Source organism: Ciona robusta, chromosome 9 (assembly GCF_009617815.1).
Source record: "Ciona robusta chromosome 9, ASM961781v2".
Classification (NCBI taxonomy): domain Eukaryota; kingdom Metazoa; phylum Chordata; class Ascidiacea; order Phlebobranchia; family Cionidae; genus Ciona; species Ciona robusta.
Genome location: NC_143243.1, coordinates 309,783 through 327,400, shown reverse-complemented (window position 1 = coordinate 327,400; position 17,618 = coordinate 309,783). Strand labels below are relative to the sequence as shown.

General features: G+C 37.1%; 1 protein-coding gene across 15 annotated transcripts in view; it reads left to right on the top strand.

Moving 5' to 3' along the window:
• The window catches only part of LOC149730513 (titin-like), a 106,797-nt gene that overhangs the window by 43,237 nt on the left and 45,942 nt on the right, over positions 1–17,618 (top strand). For all 15 annotated transcript variants that reach the window (XR_016385621.1, XR_016385622.1, XM_089883840.1 and 12 more), the window contains 40 exons: positions 12–165; positions 534–661; positions 1,222–1,328; positions 1,605–1,714; positions 2,122–2,203; positions 2,447–2,650; positions 2,842–2,962; positions 3,192–3,308; positions 3,584–3,687; positions 3,900–4,052; positions 4,325–4,448; positions 4,720–4,869; positions 5,160–5,314; positions 5,422–5,561; positions 6,237–6,653; positions 7,170–7,347; positions 7,641–7,700; positions 7,846–8,044; positions 8,343–8,532; positions 8,855–9,045; positions 9,312–9,405; positions 9,682–9,931; positions 10,206–10,342; positions 11,494–11,665; positions 11,826–11,950; positions 12,206–12,402; positions 12,664–12,787; positions 12,998–13,131; positions 13,265–13,403; positions 13,622–13,757; positions 13,960–14,099; positions 14,318–14,433; positions 14,679–14,796; positions 14,993–15,200; positions 15,502–15,631; positions 15,802–16,026; positions 16,406–16,547; positions 16,743–16,886; positions 17,061–17,192; positions 17,373–17,524. Coding sequence is in view for 13 of the 15 variants with exons in the window: in XM_089883840.1 (XP_089739966.1) it covers positions 12–165; positions 534–661; positions 1,222–1,328; positions 1,605–1,714; positions 2,122–2,203; positions 2,447–2,650; positions 2,842–2,962; positions 3,192–3,308; positions 3,584–3,687; positions 3,900–4,052; positions 4,325–4,448; positions 4,720–4,869; positions 5,160–5,314; positions 5,422–5,561; positions 6,237–6,653; positions 7,170–7,347; positions 7,641–7,700; positions 7,846–8,044; positions 8,343–8,532; positions 8,855–9,045; positions 9,312–9,405; positions 9,682–9,931; positions 10,206–10,342; positions 11,494–11,665; positions 11,826–11,950; positions 12,206–12,402; positions 12,664–12,787; positions 12,998–13,131; positions 13,265–13,403; positions 13,622–13,757; positions 13,960–14,099; positions 14,318–14,433; positions 14,679–14,796; positions 14,993–15,200; positions 15,502–15,631; positions 15,802–16,026; positions 16,406–16,547; positions 16,743–16,886; positions 17,061–17,192; positions 17,373–17,524 (6,099 nt within the window). In the remaining 2 variants the exon portion in view is untranslated. The remainder of the gene's footprint in view (positions 1–11; positions 166–533; positions 662–1,221; positions 1,329–1,604; positions 1,715–2,121; positions 2,204–2,446; positions 2,651–2,841; positions 2,963–3,191; positions 3,309–3,583; positions 3,688–3,899; positions 4,053–4,324; positions 4,449–4,719; positions 4,870–5,159; positions 5,315–5,421; positions 5,562–6,236; positions 6,654–7,169; positions 7,348–7,640; positions 7,701–7,845; positions 8,045–8,342; positions 8,533–8,854; positions 9,046–9,311; positions 9,406–9,681; positions 9,932–10,205; positions 10,343–11,493; positions 11,666–11,825; positions 11,951–12,205; positions 12,403–12,663; positions 12,788–12,997; positions 13,132–13,264; positions 13,404–13,621; positions 13,758–13,959; positions 14,100–14,317; positions 14,434–14,678; positions 14,797–14,992; positions 15,201–15,501; positions 15,632–15,801; positions 16,027–16,405; positions 16,548–16,742; positions 16,887–17,060; positions 17,193–17,372; positions 17,525–17,618) is intronic.

Here is a 17,618-nt window from a genome sequence, read left to right as displayed (position 1 = left end):
ACATCCCCCAGATAAAACACAGTCACCAATGTTCCATTGAAACTACTGGTACCTTGTCAGCTTTAACAATCAGTAAAAGTGAGAGGGGAGATTCTGGTTGTTATACCTTGCAAGTATCTAATACTGATGGAGTTGACCAGTTCTCTGTCAGTGTTAGCGTGGTTGGTGAGTTATAACAGCCGTGTTGTATCTGTATTCATACACAGAATGCTTGATGTCAATTTGGAATATAGATGTCTTCTTATACATCAGGCACATACATTTCCATGTAGTTTATAGATTTACACAAACCGTATTTTTCCCTTGAAGGCAACAATAGCAGATTAATAATGATAAAACAATTGTATTGGAATCGTTACAATGGGCATTATGTTGGAACAATATGGTTTTCCAAGAAAAGTTCAAATTTTTTACATTGTTAAAAGTGGCTTAACACACGAGTGTTGCACACCATACATGGTGGCTTTATACACCTCATGCTTACTATAACATACTTACATATTCACCCATATAACCAACCCCATCCCATCCAGACGTACCTGACCCTCCCGGCAAACCATTCCCCGAAAACGCGTCGTCGAACGAGATGATTGTATCTTGGTACGGAAGTGGCTTCGATGGGGGAAGTCCCATTACTTCGTACCTGCTGGAGATGTCGAAGGTATGATGTGATTGTGATGTCATAAGTTGAATATGATGCCATAAGTTCATGGTTATGTTGTCATCACAATAATGATTATGACATCTTCGGATAAACAATATACACAATGATAGCAACCCTTGTTTTAGACAAGAGACTTTAAAATATATGGCTGAAAATCTAAACCAAGATTACCGATTTACCAACATGAGTTATGCATTGATTGTGGACACCCCTGATATAGTTGGTGCTGCTTTTGTTTTATATTGTAACTAAAATGTTCATAAACCTTAAAAACTTATTTTTCTTTAAATTATTTCCATCCATGTTTTGTAATGATAGTTCATGGAAATATGTGAAAAACAGTTCTATGGATTGACTTTCCATGAAACCAGTAACACACTTGGCCGTGTGTGTGTGTGTTCCCTGGTGCCATTTCATAGTGGTTGGGGCGTTTGGGCTGTCCGCCATGTGAGGATAAATTAGTTAAATCAATTCATTTAACTTTGGGACTCGCACACAATCATAGCAGACTAGCAGCATTAAGCCCATGCTCCTTTACATTCATTCACCCCCACCAGGTAAATGAAAGTGGTTCTTCCCGCAAAACATGGGCAGAGGTTAGCACCACCAACAGCACCTCATTCACAGTGAAAGGATTGGAAACCAATGCTTCGTATCTTTATCGGTGAGATGGTTGTTACTCATCCACTAATATACTTTGGTACATCAAAACAAACACATAGTTGCAGTCTTGATAATAAACGTTGTGTTTTTCTGCTGTTTTGGTTTGAAATTAACATAGTTTGCATTGAAACCAATCTTTTGTCTGCCATGCAGCGAGAGAAAACAATTTTTTATCAACTTTACTCGGATATATAACAGACGCATACTAAGTTATTGTTGTGCCGTGCTATGAATGGAACCAGTTTTTACCAATCAAACATAACATTGCACCCCACAGCGTGAGTGCTTCCAACAAATATGGGACGAGCAGACCCGGTCCAGTGTCCGATGTTTTGAGGAATGTTTCACCAACGCAAGAAAATGGAGCCGAGTCAAGCGGGGATGAAGGTGGATTATTTGTTCAAGGAGTATCACTTATGTTGTTGTTGTACAAACAGGCTGCATATTTATCTTGGTCTTTCACATAAATTATTCCGATATTTCACATAAATTTTTCTTTCACATAAATTATTCCGAATAAACAGTTTTTAATTAAATAAATGTCAAATGTTTTGTCCAAACTTGTGGAACAACCATTTATTGGTTTAAAACGTGGTGTCTCATGTTTGCTGTGTTTTTCTTTGGGTGGTCCACACCATACAAAGTAGCTTTATACACCTCAAGCTTACTGTAAATATGGGCACTTAAGGCTTCAAACATTACACCCAGTTCATATCTTTCACACAGGGCTATTTATTAAAAATAATTGATATACAGTATGACATGATACAATGCTAATTGTTTGTCATCAACAGAGGACTTTGTTGAGTACGGACCCGTCACGATAAAAAAGGAAAAGTTTTCGGGAAAATATGAAGTGAAGGAGAAGTTGGGACAGTAAGTTGTGCGAGTGTAAAGTATGACCTGGGTATCAAATGTCGTTATAACAGGGGTGTTCTATATAATACACCTTGTGGATTTTCGTAATTTCTGTGTTGTATTAAGAGTTGTGATAATTATAAGTTCCAAAAAAAGATTTAAAAGTAAAAACAGGATTACATAAGAATTAAAATTGACAATAAAGTATCCCGTGTTCATTGTTGACGTGCAAGAATTGCATTATAACTTGTATATTATCAGGGGTAGATTTGGCAAAGTTCACCGCGTGGTTGATCGTGCCATGAATCGTGAATATGCAGCAAAGATCATGAGGGCGTTGAAAGCTCGTGATCGTGAAGCTGTGAACATGGAGATTGATATCATGAACCAACTACGACATCCAAGGCTTGTTCAACTCATAGATGCTTACACACATGGAAGGGAAATGATAATGGTTATGGACTTGTAAGTTACATGTGAAATGAATTGATGTAACTTGTTGAAGGTTTGCGTTGTATATGTTAACAAGATGAACGAAAAAAAGTAACTTATTTATCCGTGTTGGGGTAATTATCAAACTCTGACCTACTGGGTTGGGAAATTTCATGTTGCATATATTCCTCTTCATTACTTATTACCCCTTCTATATTGACCAGGGTTGCTGGTGGAGAATTATTTGAACGAGTGATTGACGAAGACTTTGAACTAACGGAAGCTGCTTGTATTAAATACATGCGACAAATATGCGATGGGGTGGAGTTCATGAAGAGAAGCCAGGTAAGTGGGGTGTTTAAGTTTGTGTTACTAACTCTAATGGAGAAGTTTGTTTGTTAGGTTAACATGATATATAAGTTAGACAGAAGACTTTAAAATCCTAAAACATTACATTTTCTACAATATTACTCATCAAGAACCTTTGTGCAAGTTTTGTAGTTATGGTTGTTATTAGAAACATGTTGCAATGCCTAATCACCCAAAGTATATTCAAATCCTAGTTATTCTTCAGATTGTTCATTTGGATTTGAAACCTGAGAACATAATGTGCATCAACAAGACTGGAACGCAAATCAAGATAATTGACTTTGGTTTGGCGAGGAAGTTTAATCCAAATGAAGTCACAAGGGTGGGTTGTGTGTGGGGTTGTTTAAGGGGTACGGGGTTCAAATCCTAGTGGTGGTAGTGAGTTTTTGTGGATTATAGTTGGGCTTAGTGTTGTAATGCGTGTTGGGGTGGGTTTGCTACTTTGTATTAGAGTTGCTTTGTGGAGTAAATGATTTTACCATGTATGGTGAACAACCCGTGAATAAACATGAATGTAATATTACTTGATGGTGAGCATGAAGTGTATGTAGCCTCATCCCAAATAATAAACATGAGTTAAATACTTTCCACCCCCAGGTAATGTTCGGAACCCCAGAGTTTGTTGCTCCTGAGGTTATCAACTACGATGCCATCGGCTTCGAAACCGATATGTGGAGTGTGGGAGTTATCTGTTATATTCTGTAAGTTGTTTATGTAAAATGAGTGAGTGTTACAAGTACCAAGCTGGTCTTTATGTAACACTCACTCTTGTCTTATCTAACACTGAGGATGGTTAAAGTTGATTAACTGAAACTGCACCATCCTCAGTGTTAGATGAGACAAGAACGGGTGTTATTTGTTAATTGTTTAACCTTTAAAATTACTTTATTTAAAATCTTGTCTTTCCACCCAGACTGTCAGGGTTGTCACCGTTTTGTGGCGACGCAGATTCCGAAACATTGTCAAACATAACAGCTGTTCAGTGGGATTTTGATGACGAATCATTTGATCAAATATCAGAAGACGCAAAAGATTTCATCTCAAAACTTCTTGTTAAAGAACTAAAGTAAGATTAACATTAATTACTAGTGGGTGGTCGCCGATCATTTTATATACCTTGTGCCCGCTGTCAAGCTACCACGTCCAAACTTTTTCTCTATGGCCAACAATCCAATGACCCCATTAGTGACCACTGGGCTGAAAAAAATGTTTTTAAGTGTCGTGTCAAGAAGACATCTGCCCATATCATCTCGCAAACTCACTTGTAACAAGCGCAGCATAAGCATGAGTCTGACAACATGAGTTTTAACTTTTTTTGTTTACTTTTATTGTTTACAGACAAAGGTTTGATGTAAACCAAGCATTGCAACATCGGTGGTTGAAACGAGATACCAACAAGATGAGCAAAAGTAAATTGAATAAAAAGAACCTGAGAAGATTCCTTGCAAGGCGGAAGTGGCAGGTAGTTTCCCAACTGTGGTTTGTGTAAACTTTGGGTAGTTTCCCAACTGTGTTTTGCATGAACTTTGGTTCATTTAATTTCACTTGAAATGTATTGTATTGGATAGTAGATCTTGTCCATTTACTTAAATATAAATTAATTTATCTCTTTGATACGATAGCCAAGATTAAATTAAATAAAACATTGATTGAAGAAAAGGAAATAAGCAACAAAATGATTGTTGTTAAACAGAAAACTGAAATGAAAATATTTCTCATAAGCTGTTTTATAGAAAACTGGCAACGCGGTTCGTGCCTTGGGTCGGTTGGCATCGCTTGCACGACTCGCCCCGTCGTCATCCTCACATAGCGGACAGCAACGAGAGTCTGGGTTTCTGTCATCGTTGAAGGCTCAACTTATCAGGGAGAACGAGTCACAACAGGTAATTCATTATGGTTGTGGGTATACCAGTGGTTGGAAAGACTGTGATATATCTATGACTAATGGGGCAACTCTGGTCTAAATCTCAAGTGCCCTGACATGGTTTACCAAGACCTCACCTTTATACAATCTCTATTATGTGGGGTCTTTTAGGGAGCACTAGCACCATGGGTGCTAGGGTAAAATACGTACATCCTAAGCCCCCTAACATGCCTTGTCACATACGAAGATTACATTTATTATATAAGGATAAAGAGATTTATAATCATACACACCACCTTACTTTTGCAGGAACGCAAGAAACCCAGCTTCCTCCGCACCTTTGATGACATCGAGGTTATTGAAGGGTCGGCTGCCAAGTTCTCATGCACGGTGTCCGGCAACCCCGACCCCGATGTGATGTGGCTTATTGATGGGGAACCTATCAAGGAATCGAGGCATTTCAGGTGTTTATATATACATGTTATATGGGCAGCGAGTATGAAGTTATTAATATATAGTTTTACGTGATGGTGAGCATCAGGTGTATGATAACATACTGTGTGTTTTCTAGGATGGCATACACAGAGGACAACCAATGTACTTTACTTATAATGGATACCAGTGGTACAGATGAAGCTGAATATACATGCAAAGCTTCAAACAGCGAGGGTGAAGTCCAACACAGCGCTGAACTAATCGTCATAACACCAGGTGTGTGACATCACAATACGTTACCATGGTAACACGTTTGTTGATGAATGAAGTTGTTTCTGATATTGCACACTTTATCGCCACCTACTGCCCTTTCCGCACACAAAATTTAGCCATCGGGGTGCGTCCTTAAGCTCCACGGACTCTTTGTATAAATAACAAACAAAATATTTGTTGAAGCAATATTACCTTATGGTACGATAGCAACTTGGGAATCAATGTTTCTTAAACATCATGTACCGTCTCCATTTAAGCTGCTCTTATCCCATCTTTGTAAAATTTAAATTATTTTCCAAGTGCTTTGTCTTCCTTTATATTATTAATCATTGAGAAGCCATCTGATTGTTTACTGATCGTGGTGTGATTAATTTTCCACACAAACTTTAATATACTGAACAATAAGTAGAACACGATGCCTTAATATTATGTTAGATCGCTGGATGGAAACTTCTTTAATATTATTGTTTAGAATAATAAAGGTCGCTTAGTGAAGTTAACGTCGCAAAAGTTAAAGAAAACTGCAAAAAATAAATAAAAATTTATTTCTGTAATGCTACAATTAAATGATATCTAATTTAAGACGTTCCAGAATAGATTGTGTACAACTATAACTTTTCTATTTCCTCCCTGCCTGGGTTTTGAACCTTCACCGCTAACATTTTCTTTGCTTCTCAGTTCATAGATCACCTTCTTCTTCAAACTTCTCTTCTATGCCTTCTTCTAACTCTTCATCTTCTCTCTCTTCACTTTCCACTGAGTCTTCCTGCAAACACAGCATAGCAGAATGGCTAAGAGAAGGCGAGACTGCAGTTTTTACTTTCAAAACATTCTTTCCAATCGATATTTCTGGTAAACCAAACGCAAAAGTCGAGTGGAACAAAATAAACGGCAGTGGAACCAAGGAACAACGGTCAGAATGCATAGAACATGGAAAAAATTTCATTTTGAAGACGTTTGAGCCGTCGGAGGAAGAACCGTTTCTTACAAGTTACTTAGTTATCAGTAACATCTGTAAAGATGATGCTTCTATTTACAAATGCTCTTTAAACAATGGGAAAAGTTCCTGCAAGTACAAACTGGGTGTTATTCAAGGTGAGGCCGGATATAAAATTTGTATAAACTCCCCTAAGAATTACATAAAGTTTAGAAGATATCTATGTTTAAAATAAAAATATTAGTTTCCCGCTCTTTTTCATTTTGTGACGTCAACCAAGTTTTCTAGAATTTAAAAGTATTGTGACGTCATATTAAAATATGAGAATGTGTAGCCTTATTACGTTGTAATTGAATAGAATATTTGTCAATAATTCCACTTATTTTCTAACAAAATACTTCATAGGGTTTTCAATTGCGTAGAATGGATAATCATAAGTTGTTTAAATGCTCAAACAATAAAACCAAATCAATGGTAAAGTAATAAGCATTATTATAATCCAAACCTAAGTCGTGTATCTTGAAATAAGTAGTATAAACATACATACATAAAAACATTTAGATACTCACCTTTACTCAATCTATGTTTGGGATGTGGTTTGCTACATATAAGCGTATATGGGCATCTCCTATAGTACATTACATTGTAAACCAGTGATAAACGAGTTGTTGCAGACGATTTATTGCAACGTAAGTCCGAATGTTGCCCGCCAAGGTTTGTCCGCGTGCCGAGCAACAAGACTGTGCATGAGGGTGAAGATGTAAAGCTGAAATGTTTGGTGGTCGGGAAACCAGCACCTGTGTTGTATTGGTACATGTATGGAACCAGGTTGTACCAGGGGGAAAGACACAGGTAATGTGGATACTTGAATGATGCAATGAATATAGAAATACCCTGTTGTTGGTAATTAAAAACTAGGTGTAAAACAAATAAAAAATTGTATCAGAAACAGTTGTATACTAGAATCTATGCGAGTCTTTCCAGTTTTATGGCTTCTCAAAGTTTTGAAGTATTTTTACACACACATCTGTTAGTACTAGTGAAGAAGCTTTACAGATTATGAGTTATGTGTAAAGTTTGTGTTTAGTGATTATAGTTTCATGGGGGATTTGTCACAAGCACCAACCAAACAACTTTGCGTTTAGATTTTCAGATGAAGGAACGAATGCAAGTCTCAACATCTTATCCACACGTTGGTATGATAGGTGGGTAACATATATTTACATATAGGCTATAATATTGTGTACATGCTTATGAATACATGACCTCTTGTACAATCTCTTGTAATATTGAACTTGGTTGTTATACAGTAGCATTCGTACTTCAAAAATGTTACCATCGTCCTTGCAGTGCAAAGTACGAATGTCGAGCAGTGAGCCCACTTGGTGAAGCTTCATGCAACGTAGAGATGTTCGTTGATCCCCAACATCATCAGGAGGTTGAGTTTGAAGGAGCTCCTGTCTTCCTCATCAGATCTCAATCAAAGTTGTTAAAGATTGGAACCACTACTAACTTTAAATGTACCATAGCTGGAACTCCTAAACCTAAAGTGAGTTTGGGATAAATTCAAAGGGAATTCCTAAACAACTTGTTTATTTATTTTTTTTGTGTATAAAACTACATAGAAAAGACCTAACATTCGTAAAGAGGGGGTTTTGCATCAAGTTGATAAAAATAATAAATAGGAGTGGCTTGTGCTATTTAAGTTGATGCTTATAATTACTAGATTGAAAAAAAAAGGTTATTGATGAAATTGATGTTTATGAGTGGTTGTATATCTTTTGCTCACTGTCTAGACACAGTGGAGGTTCCAATGTAACCTTAGCAGTAATTTGTTTGTCCTCTAGATTCACTGGAAGAAAGATGACACGCGGATCCCAACCAATGACATTAGATATAAAGTACAAGCTCACCAGGGTGGAGCTTATTCACTTAATATTAAGAACTCCAAGTTAGTGGATTGTGGAAAATTTACTTGCATTGCTGAGAATGAGAAGGGAATCGCTTTGTGCGCTGCTTTCCTTAATAAAGACTCAGGTACCTTGGAAAATTAATCAACTTGCAAAAAAAAGATTAAAATTTTTGGGTAGTAAACTTTACTGTTAACATTAAAGAATAATTTTAATTCAATATCTTAATAATGCTATAAACCCTTTAGTTTATACAGTCTTTATACAACATACATTGGACTGTTCTATGTGAACAAGTGACTTAAGGATGCTAGTTATATCTTTGGACATCATTGGTTGGAACTTGGTTTTTGTTTGCTGCATATTCCCTAATAAGAATTGTTCTGCAATAATAATCACACAGTATATTGCAATTTCATTTTAAACTGCTCTGAACTTTTAATTTTCAGAGGAGAATTACGGTTTATCCTTGTATGGCGTCCAACCACTGGCCCCTGTGTTTGTCACCCGACCACACAGTGCTTCAACATACACTGGATATTCTGTAGCTTACCATTGTACCGTACACGGAGTGCCCACTCCTACACTAACATGGTACAACAGCTCAGGAGGAAAGATAAAACCAAGTGATAGGATTGTAGTAAGTTTACAATAACTAGTTAATAAGAACACATTTATAAGGATCATTTCACTTGTAAGATTATACGTTAAGGTTATCTGGTTAGGAACAACTGAGTTGGAGCAATTGCAGTGTCTTGTCCAACTAATGTCTCCCTATTTACCAAAAGCTGTAAATTAAACATTATTTAAAAATGTATTAATTTATTGCATTATTCATTATTCCAACAATGATGTACCTAGCAAGTGTTAATTATGCGTCATTAGTTAAATACATTCCAACCCCAGTTAGAAGACGTTCGTTCACACCACACACTAAGGATCAACAGAACAACACAATCAGATGCCGGTTATTATTTCTGCACTGCTGCTAATACAGCAGGTAAGGGTGCTATGTAGGTTGCCATGTATGGGCTTTGTCTTTGGTTTATCAATATATTCATACATCTCATGCTCACTTTCAAGCTACATATGTAACATCTTACTCCAGACACATATTCTTTCTGTGTTAGTTTTAGTAGCTAACTTTGTTTTTCAAATGTTGACATATTCTGCTATATACAAACTTTAAGACACAATGAACCATCCTTGCATGGAAATGTATATAATGATACGTAATACACACACCAGTATATTGTAACCCACCGTTGTTCCTCAGGTGAAGCTTCGTGCAGTGTACGACTAGAAGTGAAACAAACTTCCAAATTCATTCCCCCCTTCATCAAGTTTGGAAATGCAGCTATGACATCATCATTGATGACATCATCACCTGAGCGCAAAACCTCGACACGAAAATGTGTGATGTTGAATGAAGGGAAGAATGCTAAGATAAGTTTATCAGTTAAAGGGGTTCCCGTACCTGAGGTGGCTTGGTATAAAGGAGGGCTGATGTTGAAGACGGGAAACAGGTGAGGTTGTTACATCATAGGTTGTGTCAAGCTGTTGGAACTCATGAGACTTCTACAGTTGTTTCTTTGCACACAATGGAATAAACACTTTCTGCGGAAGTTTATATTTATTTGACTTTTGCTATTCATAGCTTACATAATTTTTCATTCGATAACAATAAAACAGATTATGTTTATTCAACATTACGAAAACATGAGAATTGTCGTTATAACATGCTAAAGACAAAGTAAATGAAACAAAATTATTTAAAAGCTTGCTTGCCAATCTATCCAGGTACAACATCCAATCCCTGAAGGAACTCCACCAGTTGCGAATATCCCGTGTTCGAGTTGAGGATGGTGGTTTGTATTCAATTATTGCAACCAATGCTGGGGGTGTGTTCACTAACTTGCTGCAGATCAAAGTTAAAGGTGGGGTTGATATATTTGTATGTTGTATTTAACATAACATTACTTACATGAAGACCAATTATTCAATACATTAACTGTTGTGTACTTGGAAAGTAAATATTTGTGCATCACAAAAAAAAAATAACAAAAAAAACTTTTGTTTGTAAATTACAAATAGAATTAACCCTTTGGGGACGAAATATATTTTAACAAATTTTCCATTTCTGACCGACTGTCACATATTGCTCCCTAGCGACACAGGTGTTTGTGGTGGCGAAAAATGACCAATTAGACTTTTGTTCTTTGGAAAAATTGCTACAAGATTGTATTTTGATTTTTTTGATGACGTCATTAAATTTTGAATGACATCATCAGAAATCTTGTATTTATGTGTAATTAGGGTTTTTAGGTAAAAATTACATAAGGAATCTATTGCAAAGTTGATTCCTGGTTTGTTTACTACCCAACTAAAATGATTGTTTGAACTGGTGATGTCAAAGGGATCAATTACGTCACTTATAACCTGGTGACGTCATTTTTTGAAAGCTCATTTTCGCTAAAATCCTAACAAAACTTGCCAAAAACATTTTATTATGAATTTAAAGGTAGAAACAACATGTAGAAGCAAAATGTAGTTAGATAATACACACTAAAACATTTTTTATGTAAAAATTGTTTCATAATACCTAAAAAACTTGTAGAAACAGCTGACATAGCTGTTTTTACGCAAAACCACATTTTTAACCGGTAACTTAGACGGGGAAGCCCCAGTGCAACATAGAGATCAAATAAAATCGGTTTTATTGGACAGAATGACGTTAAAACCTTGATTTTTGGGCAGAATATGAACTATCTTCTTAAAAAATACTTTAGGGTTTTCAAATCAAGTTTGGTAAAAACTTTTAAATGCTATGATGCCTTTTTCAAACGTTATATTGGTAGATAATTCCTTCCTCTTTCAAATAAAACCAACTGTAAGAACTTTTACCAACTATAAAAAAAATTATGAACATTTTTGTGAACACTTGTTTCAAAATGCATATTTGCATTACTCGTCCCTAAGGAGTTAGAGAATATTTTGTAACTTTTCTAAAAAATATTTTGGAAGGTTTGAAAAAAAATGCAAAACTCAAGTTTACCATTTAGGTAGTTCAAAGTAAAATTATTTTCAGCAAAAATTTTGGAATCCATTTTTACTTCTCGTCCTGAACCGTGTGTGACGTCACACGAGGGCACCGACGTGCACATCAAGTGCGAGGTACGGGAACCCAAGCCTGCCACCTGGTGGAAGGATGAGGTGGTAAAGATTGAAAGCAGCGAGAAATACGAAGTCAAGGAAATTGGGTGGGTTGGGGGTTGGGCCTGCGGTCAATTACTTATTTTTGGTGGCGACTGTTGTTATGACCTGGTGTTCTGTTTCATACACCTTTTGTCAGCTTACATGTTATCAGTGCATTCACTCGATATCTTCCTTCAAACATATTTTAATATCCTAACTCATCAGCTCGCTACGACAACTCACAGTAAAGGAAGTGACATCATCGGACACAGGTGACTACACATGTAAAGTAGCCGACCAATCAGTGATCGGGAAAGTTATCGTTTGTGACAAAGCATCGGGAAACAAAGGTGATTGTGTTGGAACAATTGGTTTGAATATAAAATTTGTTTTGTGAAATTTGGTCAATTTTAAATACTAGTGCTTTGTGGTTATTGGCGTGTAAATATGGTGGCCTTATTTCAATTAACTAAATAAATGAATGTAACTTATACATCTTTACAAGGCAAGGCAAGGATAGAAGTTCTAATACTTCTACCAAAAAGTTGTTCCAGCTTTAACACTTTTTTTTTATCCTTTATTACTTTATATTGTTCACTTTACAGCTTCTTTAGTTGAAGAGAAATTTGAGACACAAGTATCCACCAAAGCTAGCATAAGTGTGATTGATGGGCCCACCCCACCCACTATGCTGGTACATGAACTCGGTACCCTTGTACTTCAACATAAGTTATCTGGTCATGTGGATGGTTGTTTGTGGTTGGTAGATGGGAAAGCATTGGTACCATCACAACAATGCAAGGTAAAGATGATGAACCCATGGTATTCCAACTATTGTCACATGTTGGTTTGTGTAAATCAAACATTGTTTGGTGCGTTGTTTATTAAGGCACCAGAAACAAATTTGCTCCTGGCAAACTTTGATTATAAATTTAAACATACCTGCACAGGATTGCGAAAATGTAGATTCATAATAAAAATTAAAAATCAAATCATAATTCATTGAGCTTTGGATCCAGGATCCTCAAGTTAAAAATATCAACATGTACATCCCAATACACAGATAGAAGAAGGAGACGGCAGATACACGTTGACTTTATCATCAATAACTCGACATGATGCAAACGAAATCATCTTCAAGGTTCCTGGTTATGATATTTCTATCCCAACCAAGATCAAAATAAAAGGTTCGTTATGTTTGTAGATATAATTGGTTCAGCATGTTAGAAAGTGCTTGACGACAATATATATCCTTGGCTAAGCTGTCAAGAGAAGATCTCTCATCCATTAATTTATCAATAAAAACATCGTCGTCTGTAGCGACAGGTGTATTGTTGTAACAATGATAGCATTATGTTGTCAATATTTCATCATAAGTTAACGAACGCACTCCACAGAACTTCCCTCCCCACCCCCCACTGTTAAAACAACAATCAACGATAACAATGATGTTTGTTTATCTTGGAAACCTCACAATGATGATTGTTACATCATAGAAGTATCTTGTGATGAAACAAACGAATGGAAAGAAGTAAGAATCAGTCCAATTGTTTTGTAACAAATGTAAATTTACCAGCTATTATTAAAATTTAAACGAATATTTTTCTAAAAATTAAAAAAATATGACGCTTATGACTTTTTAATGTGTATGTATGACATCACAGGTAGCTTGTGTTCAGTCAAGTGTGGGAAGCTTCACGGTTCACGACCTTGAACCCGGTCATGCATATACTTTCCGCATCAACGCACGCAACGACGTCGGTGTTAGTCGGGAAAGTTATGTCTCTTCGCAAGTTAAGATCGGTCAGTGCAATTTTAGTTCAATTATTTTGACCCATTTTTTAATGTTTTTACTTCCTTTGCATAAAGAAGTAGATTTAGCGGCCATGCTTTTTAACCAACACAACACAAGTAGTTTTACTCCTAACATGTTTAAAGACTTGTTTTGTTGCCAATTCCCTTTTTTTTCGATAAAAAAAATGAAATTTGCATAACGTTAAACAACCACCCACCCCATGCAGCGCAACAAACCAAGATCATCCGATGTTTAAATGATGTTGAAATATACGAGGGAGAGGATGGGAGGTTCACTGTGGAGTTGAACCATCCATCTGCTGAGGGGGAATGGTTCATGAATGGGTTGAAACTTAAACAAAGGTGAGTGGTTAAAGCTTTTTAACATTTTTCTAAATCCCAAGACCCCTAGCATCTAAATAAAAAATAAAAAATGTGAACCAACATTTTTTCGGTCCTATTCAAGTCGGCTATATCAGGGATTTTCTGGATTTGCAAAAGTTTCTTATATTACGTTTCTTATATCTTATATTACTTCTAATATTTAAATTCAACTTAACTCCAGAGATGGTTCATGTAAGATCATTGAAGCTGGAACCGTTCGCTCTCTTGTTATTAACAATCTCACCAGGACAGGAAAGGCTACGGTTCAGTTTATTGCGGTGGATAATAAAGCTACTACATCAGCTCAACTACTCGTGAAAGGTGGGTGCCTGTGCCTATTGCAGTGTGTGGATAAGCAGACATAACTTTTGGTTAGTTTGGTCATTTATATCGTCGTGGGTGGGAACTTGAGTGACATATTCATGGTTGCCACTCCGATGCCCACAGTCGAGTTGCTGAAGCTATTGCAGTGTGTGGATAAGCAGACATGACTTTTGGTTAGTTTGGTCATTTATATCATATTACCCACTTAATTCCAGGCAAAGCCATTGAAGTTGTTGAAGGAATGAAAGACGTGAGCGTTACTGAGAATGCTGAAGCAACGTTCATGGTTGGGTTGTCTAAACCTGGTAAAAGGGGGAAGTGGTTCCATAAGGTGGGTGGGTATGGGGGTTAAAAAGGTGAGGGGGGTGGGTTATATAACAGTAGGTGTGTTGGCTGATATAAATAGATATATGGAGTGTAAGTGACATACACATCAGTAAACATTTAAAACCTTGTGGTGAAAATGTAAAAGATTGCTTGCTAATGTTTACAGTTACTTATGGTTTGTGAATGTTTCCACCATGTATGTTATATACGTAGCATGTTAAGCGTTAACCACTACTTCACAACTTCCAGGGTGTTGAATTACACCAGTCACATGATGTCACCATGGACAAACATGGTGAATACCAAACACTACACATGAGGAATATAAAGGGAACGGCATCAGGGAAGATAAGATTCGAAATACCAGGTGGAGATATTGTGCTTTAATATATACAACATATTTGTATAACATGGGGCCTAAGGTTTAGGCCTGACTTGGCCCGTTACCCCAACACCCAGCATAAACAACTACAGCCCACACGTAACCACTGGTTTGCCATTATGTATTTTGTACAAGAACATATGCATTAAAATAATGTGAATTTTAAACATTATTTCCCCAGGTCAACCCCAAACCCAATGCTCAGCTAAACTCAACGTGATTGGTTGGTTTGAAACTGAGCCATTCCAGAAGATCAGTGAAGCGTTACCTGAAGTCACACCTGTTTGTATTGGTGATGATGTCACAATCACCATTGTTTTGTCATCAGATGGTAATTGTCGGCCATGTTGGACACATTGTGGAAAGAATGTTCCACCAAGAAGCAAGAAGTAAAACACTCATGTTTATTTTATAAATATATTTTCAAAAAAACAGGGTGTCGTTTATGCCATATCTCATGTTATTATTATTGTTATTACTTTTATTTAATTAATGCAACATAATCAATATACAAGTACTTATATTATTCAGGTTGGGTATTATATTTATGTTCAGGATATTATTCAAATAAAGATTTTTTACTCTAGTGGCATTTAATCAATAAGACACCAACAAAATTTTACTTACCAGTAGTTTCTCAACACACTGTTTAATATTAACACTGGTAAGCATGATGTGATGTATCCACAGATACAAAGCCAAGCAATACGGTGATGAACTAAGGTTAACAATACGTGACTTTACCATGGATGATGTGGGTGTTGTACAATGTTGTGTGGATAAACAAAGAACGTCAACTTTGTTACAAGTTGTTGAGAAGGTGAAGTAATATAGTTCGTACCACTTACAAAACTTTTGGATGGTTGTTTTATCTATAGCTGTGATAGGGACAAGCATTGAACCTAGAACCCGTGTGTAGCTGATAATTTGGACAAGTATTGAGCCTGGAACCCATATCTACTTCTTCCTAAGGACAATATCTAAATACAGGAAGTTACATCACATGAGGAAGTGACATCACATGAGGAAGTGACATCACATGAGGAAGTGACATCACACCCCCACTTCCTCCCATCCGACACCACCAATGATGTCCGGATGTTGAATGAAGGTGATCATGATGTTGGGATCGAGTGTCATCTATCTGATCCCAATCTTCATGTTCATTGGATCAAAGATGGTCGTCCTATTGATCTTGATCAGCAGAATATTAAGGTTTGTGTTCTTCAATCCTGGTCTGGATTCGAACCCAGGATCCCTGGTTCTCCAACCCTGGTTTCTAGCCCAGGATCTCTGGTTCTCCAACCCTGGTCTGGATTTAAACTCAGGACCCCTGGTTCTCCAACCATGGCCTGGATTCGAACCTAGGATCCCTGGTTTTTCAACCTTGTACTGGATTTGAACCTAAGATCCCTGGTTTTTCAACCCTGGCCCGGATTTGAACCCAGGATCCCTGGTTCTACCACCCTGGCCTGGATTTGAACCTAAGATCCCTGGTTCTCCAACCCTGGCCTGGATTTGAACCCAGGATCCTTGGGTCTCCAACCCTGGCCTAGATTCGAACCCAGGATCCCTGACCCACCCCCCCCCCTAGGTTATCGAAGATGATACAAAGCGAGGATTAACCTTTGATCATGTGACTCCATCCATGAGTGGAAGATACGAATGCATCCTCGGTGATGTTGGATGCGAGGATCAAGATGCGGATCGGGTCATCTTCAATGTTTCTGTCAAAGGTTCTACATTTACGTTAAAACGATACAACAGGTCTTTTTATAATTACCATCTTAAGGTCACACACCTCTTGATTCTTTTGTTTCAAGCAAACCTTCATATTTGTCAATTCTAAACTACACCGGGCGATAATGTTAATTATTATGCTTATGAAAACAAGTGTTCAAAATGAATTTTTTTATTTTGAATATTATTAGAACAACTTCACTTGATCTCATCTCCACTGCCACCTAGTGTTAGTTTATTGGAGGAGGAAAGTTTGAGGTTAAAGGTCAAAGTTGAACCTCTCCACGCTGACCTACGGTGGTTGAAAGATGGATTGTTGCTGACAGAGGGCGGAGGTGAGAGGGGTTGGGGGAGTAAGCATGTCTGGCTTAGGCCGAGAGGTCGTGGCATTTCTCGAACACATACGGGTTTTCTACATTGCCAACCAAAAAATAAAAAATAACCAATAATATTACAATAAAAAAACTGAATCCTACATTCCATACTTTAACCCATCACTTTCAACTCAGATCCTAGGATTGAAATCTCTACATCCGATGACTTGAGGTCACTCACCATCCATGGTGTGGTTTGTACAGATGCCGGTGTTTATTCATGTGAAACATTGTTTGATTCATCATCAACCGGTGTCAAAATAACAGGTGAGTTGGAATATTATCATTAATATTTATCAAAAGTTACCGCATATGTAACTTTGTGGGTGGTTGTTTTTCTTTCTGGCTGATAATTTGGAGAACCCATTAATACCCACTGGGTTGGAGCAATTGTTGATAAGTGTCTTGCCCAAGGACAGCCTTGAACTTATGACCCCTTGTTCACAGAACCCATAGTAACGTTGACAACCAAGTTGAGCAGCGTTGATGTTGTTGTTGACGACACGTGTGGTTTCCAAGTTGAGTTGAATCGCGAACCAAAGATTCCGCCATCTTGGATCCATAATGGGAGCATACTTGCTAATAATAAGGATTGTCAGGTGGGGGATTTTGCAATTAATTTATATTATATTCTATTCTGCATTAAAATGTCTAAAATGTTGCATGCCATGGGACATGAGATTTAGACCAAAA